At 47.3% G+C, this 7093-nt stretch overlaps 1 protein-coding gene across 1 annotated transcript; it reads left to right on the forward strand.

The window, feature by feature from the left end:
- Positions 1-342: 342 nt before the first annotated feature.
- Positions 343-1640, forward strand: LOC123082567 (F-box protein PP2-B10). The gene is made up of 3 exons (XM_044504874.1): positions 343-641; positions 720-838; positions 1056-1640. Exons 1-3 carry the CDS (start codon positions 411-413, stop codon positions 1474-1476), a joined length of 771 nt encoding a protein of 256 aa, XP_044360809.1. The 5' UTR covers positions 343-410; the 3' UTR covers positions 1477-1640.
- The last annotated feature ends 5453 nt before the right edge of the window (positions 1641-7093 follow it).

Consider the following 7093-nt stretch of genomic DNA (forward strand, 5'->3'; position numbering starts at 1 on the left):
TGGAGGATTTGATGGCGCCGATGGTGTGGTGTCAAAACAACGGCCGATGTATCTGTCGATTTGAGGTGAATTTGTGAGTTTGTGGGCAGCACTGGACTGGATGAGAGATTGGATCCGTGGTGCATGCTACAACTGCCGATATGGGCATCGCATCCAGTTCGTCCTGTTGGAGCAGAATCATATTCCGCGCGTGATCTCCAATGAATCCAATCCAACTGCCGAAAAGCTAGCTAGGCTTGCTTGTCCGTCCCTCTCTCACAGTGCAGCTCTCTCCAAGTCGGTTGTAGACACTAGCTATAAAGGGACATACACAGGAGCTCCAAGTTCTATCCAACACACACAGTACGTGTAGCTAGATAGCTAGTGCAGCTCGCACAGGCCTTATCCAAGAGAAGAGACCAATCGAACCGATGGAGCGCCTGCCGGCGGAACTCGTCTCGGCGGCGTTCGCCGGCACCACGCCACGTGACGCCGGTCGTGCCGCCATGGTCTCCACAGCATTCCGCGCTGCAGCCGACTCCGACATCGTTTGGGCCCGCTTCCTGCCGCCCCTCGAGCCGCTGGCCCCCGAGCCGCAGTCAAAAAAGGACATGTTCTTACGCCTCTTGGACGGCCCCGTCCTCCTCCGAGACAGGCTCATGGTACGTGCATGCCCATGGCGCCCAACTCCGAGACATATTCATCGCACTAACTGATTGCTTTGCTTTGGTGATGCGCAGACTATGTGGCTGGACAGGGAGACCTTCGCCAAATGCTACATGCTGTCGGCGAGGAATCTGTTCATCGCGTCGGGCCACATGCCGCAGCACTGGAGCTGGATCCCTCTCTCCGACTCCATGTTCGCGCTCGCTCTTCACACCTTCCTATAGTATTCCGTTATTTGATGCCCTTATTATTACAGCCAACGATATCTATATGTACGTACGGAGCTACGTCAAGAATAGTCTTGAAAAGTTAAGAGTACCAAGTTATAAAATTTTGCTTTCTAACACTTTTGCCTCTGATTGGTTTTTCGTCCTGATTACAGATGATAACCCTAGCTATGTGTGCCACAGGTTCTCTGAAGGGGCTCAACTAAACAGTGTGACATGGCTGGAAATCCGTGGAGGCATACACACCGACATGCTCACCCCAGACTCCAAGTACGGGGCTTACCTCGTGTTTAAGAGGACCCAAAATTTCAGTGGGTTCAATTATCCAATCCAGAAGGCCACGCTCTACTTTGGACAAATAATGGAATATACCAGTCCGGTTCTCCTTGGTGAGAATTGGACGCCGCCGCCAGAACTGGGTGTAGCTCAGCCTCAGCGCAGAGCCGACGGTTGGATGGAGATATCGCTGGGTCACTTCCACACGAGCGGGAATGAATTATATGCTGAGATGTCCTTCAGCCTGATGGAGACGGAAGGAGAAGTGACACAGAAGCGTGGTCTGATCGTGCATGGCATTGAGATCAGACGTGAGAAATCAGGATGAACGCGTGCTGCTTCAGACTTACGCATCTACTTCTATTTACCTTACTTCCAAAAGCAAGGGCATCGCTATTAGAACTCGATACCGTAATGTAAATTTCAACTTGAGTGGCATTGAAACATTGTGTATTTTTTAATTCGTATATTTTTGGGAAAAAAAATCATGTTTTAATTATATACTTATTGTGAACTTGGTTAAGGCTTGCAATCAACAAGTTACCCTGATCTCAGCACTCTAGGGGCATTTCTGCTTTTTCACCAGCCCACAGTCATTTTCACAACTACATTGTTAAACAACTAACCTTAACTGTAGAAACTTCCTCAGCACAGCAGCTTTGCCATCACAGTCCATAGCTGGTTCTATCGAAGCTGCAGCCGAAACAAACAAGACCTTATTCCTGTTGGCCAAAGCTTGGTCTTGGGCACATTGCCTATTTTCTCGTGCCCTTTTCCCCTTGTGTGCGCCTCACAGTCTCTAGTGTTAACTGATCAACAGCTTGACATGCTATAAACTGTTCCTCCCCTTTCGCATGTTTAATTGTCACGACCATGGTTTGTCTTCGTTTTTTCTCCCTCACATGTGTGTCAGCATGTCACCTCAGAAGTGTCATCTTCTTATCGCTGAGATTGTGGATGTAGCAATCATAGGTTGTGCTTCTTTTGTGCCTCCTTTCAACCACACCACGCACCATGGTAATAGCCTATCATCACTTCTTTCCCCGTGATTTATATGTAAACATATCAAATAGGATGTTTATATGTAAAATTTGCAAATCTCGTACACTGTGGAACATAGTCTACTCCTGGCCGGGTAAGGAAAGTATAGATGCACGCATTGTGATGTGATGTAGACTATGGTGGATATGATAACAACTGGTTTGTTTCATTTCTATCCAGCCGAGGGGAAACAATAGGTTCTGATGCCCGCCAAAAAGAAGTTGACACGTAAAATAAGGTTCTGATGTGATGTAGCACTACATAGCCAAGTGTTAACTAATTGGTCCGGATTCTTCCTCGACGCTTTCCGCCTCCTTATTCGCGCATGGGCGCATGGGAGTACTTGCTAACCACAATCGAAATAGTTTAATCCTGTAATTCGCCGGAGATAAAACTGTTCACGTCAACAGTGCATTACCCATATTTCAGTCATATCGGTACTCATCCGGATTATGGATGAACATCTCAGCAAAATCAAGATTGGAGACCAAATTGAAGATCACTTGCCGGTTTCTTTGTACGTATTAAATATACATGCAAGTCGTGTGTTTAAATAGAAGACATGTGGAATATTGAACTTGCGCTTTTGTAGGCAAAGATCATCTTGGTTTGGGCTGTAACTACACAAATACTCAGATTATAGACCATTTTTTTTATAGATTAAGAGTGTGTGTTATTATTTTCTCCTGTTGCAACGCATGGGCCCTTTTGCTAGTAGTTATAAAAGAAATTAACCACATCCGAATCATAGACCGGACGAGAGCTATATAATAGATCATAGAACACACATGCCCTTTTTTTCAAAACCATGGCACTATATAATAACAAACAATAATAAAAGTAAGAAAATTATACAAGTAGCTATCTAAATCATATCAGTAAGAATGTTTTCCTTTTAAAAAGAAGATAAGAACAAGAGGCTCACCACAATGGTGTCGGCGACGAGATCGGCGCGGGCGATCGACGGAGGTGACGACGGAGACGGGATGGGACGGACCGCCAAACCTAGCAAATCTTGGGGAAAATGGAGCTTCGAAGTCGAGCTTGGAGAGGAGAAAGCTTAAGTATGGCTCGGGCATTTCATTGAACACCTCATGTGCATAGGAGGTGAGAGCAGAGCAGCACACACCTCCCACACGCCGGCCGGCCATGGCAAGGGAAAGCATATATATAGGCATCTCTTTAGTCCCGTTTGGTCACTAGAATCGGGACAGAAGACAGACCTTTAGTCCCGGCCCCAGCCACCAACCGAGACTAAAGGGGCTGCGTCAGGAGCGAGGACCTCACTAGTAGAAAAATGCCCATTTGTCCCGGTTCCAGAGGCCCATTTGTCCCGGTTCTGGAACCGGGACTAAAGGGTTGGGACTAAAGCCCAATACCTTTAGTCACGGCTCGCCTACGAACCGGGACACATGGGGATCCACGTGGCTGCTGCGGCTTGCGCAGGCAGGAGGGCCTTTAGTCCTGGTTGGTAACACCAACAGGGACCAAAAAGCATCCACGCGTCAGCAGTTCAGGGCCTAGGGTTTTTATTTGTTTTTAAAGGGGGGGGGGGGTTGGGGGGTTTTGTAGGGTTAATTTAGGGGTTTCATATATTGTGTTAGCTAGCTAATAGAGAGAAGTGACCTCTCTTATCTCTGTGCTTGGTCGACTCTACGTACTATACTTATAGAGAGAACTCGCGACACGCGAGCTAGTAAGCAAATGAAGGAGACCATTAAGTACACAAGATCGTCATGAACATATACAGATAGAAGTGATTGACCTCCTCCTTCTCTGAGAGATTGATCGAACAACAAGTTTTCGTATATCTGTCCGACGCTACTAGCTACATATATACAATATAAGATCTCTTACAATCCGTAACATCTGAAGTCAAATTTCACATGGTATTCTTCGGATTTATTGATGACATGGTCAAGAAAGAATCCTGCGATTTCCTCTTGAATTGCTTTTATGCGATCTTGTGGTAGGAGATCATCCCGCATCTGCCAGATCTAAATCGAAGAAGAGGGTCAATACAAGTGTATGAATGAAACTCAACACAAATTATGGTAATAAAATAAAATTGTGAATAATTTTGCTTAAGCACTTCATATTGTTTTTCAGAGTAGCCCCGCTTATTCTTGGCGGTCTCGTTGTAGATGAGCTTGCAAACGTAGTATCCATAGAAATCATTCCCGGCTTCCTGCCACAAGCACTTCACGAGAAATAGAGGTCAATCAAAGTAATAAGCAAGCATGCTAAATGGTATTGATGAAACTACCTAGAATCAATGGGAGATGCGCGGAACTAGGTAGTAGTACTTACTTCCGGGTGTTTAAATTTCAGCTCGGTCGACAGTCCCGGAGAAATTGCGGTGAACTCTTTCCAAACCCTGCCAGACAAAGAAAATAATTACTTGATATCAAGAAATGAACAAAGTTGCCGATATGGTGCGATAATGATCGATTGAACTTACTTCTGGAGCATCTGAGTCATGTCCGCATAGTCCTCGGGATCTTTTTGTCTCGAGTCTAAGACGGTTACTAGTCCCTGCTCAAGCTTAATCTCTAGGAGAATAAAGTGGTAGCTGCGCACGCATGCATAACTAATCAGTTACATTACTATAACTCGAGTAATAAGGGAAACCGAATGTGCACAAGACAGTAACACTCACTTGAAGTTGTAAGGAAAGAGTATTTTACCTTTGCTTTGATTTTTGAGCAACAATTGCAGCAAGTTGTCCTTAGTATCAGCGACTCTGTTTTTAACCGTCCATTCATGTATGATATTTGGGTTAATGAACCCAATGTCATAGATTTGTGCTTTTCTGCATTCGACGATTTTCAGTCTGCATAATATAATGAGGATAATTATATATACATGCAATGAAAGAGCTAAGCTATATATATAGACACTTAATTACAGAAAGTAGTACTTACAGACAGTAGCAAGCCACGAGTGATTTGTCGAGGGCCTTTCAATTGTAGAACTGAAAAAACTCGTCAAAATCAACAGTTAACAGTTCTTGTCCAATGAAGTCGTGGTCCTCTTTAATTCTCATCGACAAAGCATCCTTCCCAGACTCCCTACTGGTTTTCATGTACCATTGATGGAATCTTCGCATCATCGTTGTTAGAGGACTTCCATCTTTGATGAGAGGCTTCCTGTACTGGTATTTGAATTTGTCCACCTCCATTGTATCAAAATGTGCATCATCGGGCAGGTAATCACCAGGATTGGTATCGGGCAATATCCCCGGCAGATTTGCGACGATGTCGCTAGACACCTTGAGCGGGGGGCACGATTGGTTCTCCTATTCTCCGAGCTGGGGAATGTTTTCCCCTCTTCATCGATCTGCTAAACTTTTTTCAGTTGAAGTAGTTCCTGACCGTCACGCATCTTCATATGTCTTTTTAAGACAACGGAGTTGTCATCCGGCGAAGGCGGTGGTGGTCGCTTCAGGGCATCAATAGTGTGTTGAACTTTCACGGAATCTATCTTCTCCTCCGGAGGTGGATGTTTCATAGCTCTTCGCGTTTCAAAGAAGTCCTTCACATAGGCTTTACAGATCTCCGTGTTTTCCTCCACGGTCCTCTCGTATGGTAACTTCTCTAGAGGCTTGAGAGATGGACCGAATCTGTATTGCCTCCCGCTTCTGGCTGTACTGCTAGACGCCGGAGCAGCCCGAGCGTCTGCAATTGTCTTCCTTTGTTGCTTATGAGGCAGAGAAGGAGGCGGAGTGCTATGACATGCCGGAACAGGCGGAGCGGCGGAGGCTGTCTTCCGCCGTTGCTGACAAGGCGGAGGAGGAAGCGGGCTGCTCGGACGCACCGGAGCAGGTGGAGAAGGAGGCAGAGTGCCGCCACGCGCCGGAGTAGCCAGAGAAGGAGGCGGAGTGCCTTGATCACTCGCCGGAGGAGGAGGCGGAGTTCCCTCACTCGCCAGAGGAGGAGGAGGAGGAGGCGGAGGCGTCTAGTTTGGAAGCTTGATGTGCTCCTTCCGCCATAGACATGGAGTCCTCAGAGCAAGACCCAGCCGATTCTCCCCTTCACCGGTAGGGTGGTCAAGCTCGAGCTCCTCAAATCCCTCCGTTATTTCATCCCATCATAATAGCATAGCCTTGTGGAATCGGAAGGCAGTGAAAAGTTGCGTCGGGTTCAGGAGGTGGAACAGAGCCGACAACCGCCTTGACTTTGAGGTTCTGCCATTGCCTCATAAGGTGGCAATGTTGAGCCTCCGTGATAGCATCCACGGGGTAGCTAGGAGCCGTGAAGTCAGGCTGCTGAAGGAGCTCGGTGGAAGCCACGCTGCTTCTCCGTTGAGATGGCGGGGTAGCTCCGGCAGGTCGCTGGCTGTGAACTGCTTGTTCCTCTAGCTTCCGTACCCTTGCATTCAGCTTCTGCAGTTCGCTCTGCTCCACTTTCCTCCTCCTCTCCCGGGTTTTGTAACTACATGCGCCGGGAATCCCAACCTTCCATGCAATGGAGTCTGTCGTGCCTCGTGTTCATCCAGGGTGCTTAGGATTCCCAAGGGCCTCTGTGAGCTCTTCGTTCTCTCTGTCGGGAACGAACGTCCCTGGCTGCGCTCCAATGATATACTTCTGAAGCTTCTTGACAGGTATTTCAACTTGCTCGTCCGTCCAAACGCACTTCCCTGTTTCAGGGTCCAAGGTTCCCCCAACCCCGAAGAACCAAGTCCTTCAACGGTCTGGCCAATTCAATGTCTCTGGTTCGACCCCTTTATCAAGCAGGTCATTCTCAGCCTTGTCCCACAACGGTCGGGCTTTGAGGCAGCCACCTGACCCCGTGCGATGGTGATGCTCCTTCTTTGCAGCATTTATCTTGTTTGTCGCTGACATCTTCTTACCCTTCTCCAATGTCTTGTAGGCCACAAATGCGGGCCACTAATCTCTTATCTTC

This window comes from Triticum aestivum, chromosome 4A, assembly GCF_018294505.1.
Source record: "Triticum aestivum cultivar Chinese Spring chromosome 4A, IWGSC CS RefSeq v2.1, whole genome shotgun sequence".
Taxonomy (NCBI): Eukaryota; Viridiplantae; Streptophyta; class Magnoliopsida; order Poales; family Poaceae; genus Triticum; species Triticum aestivum.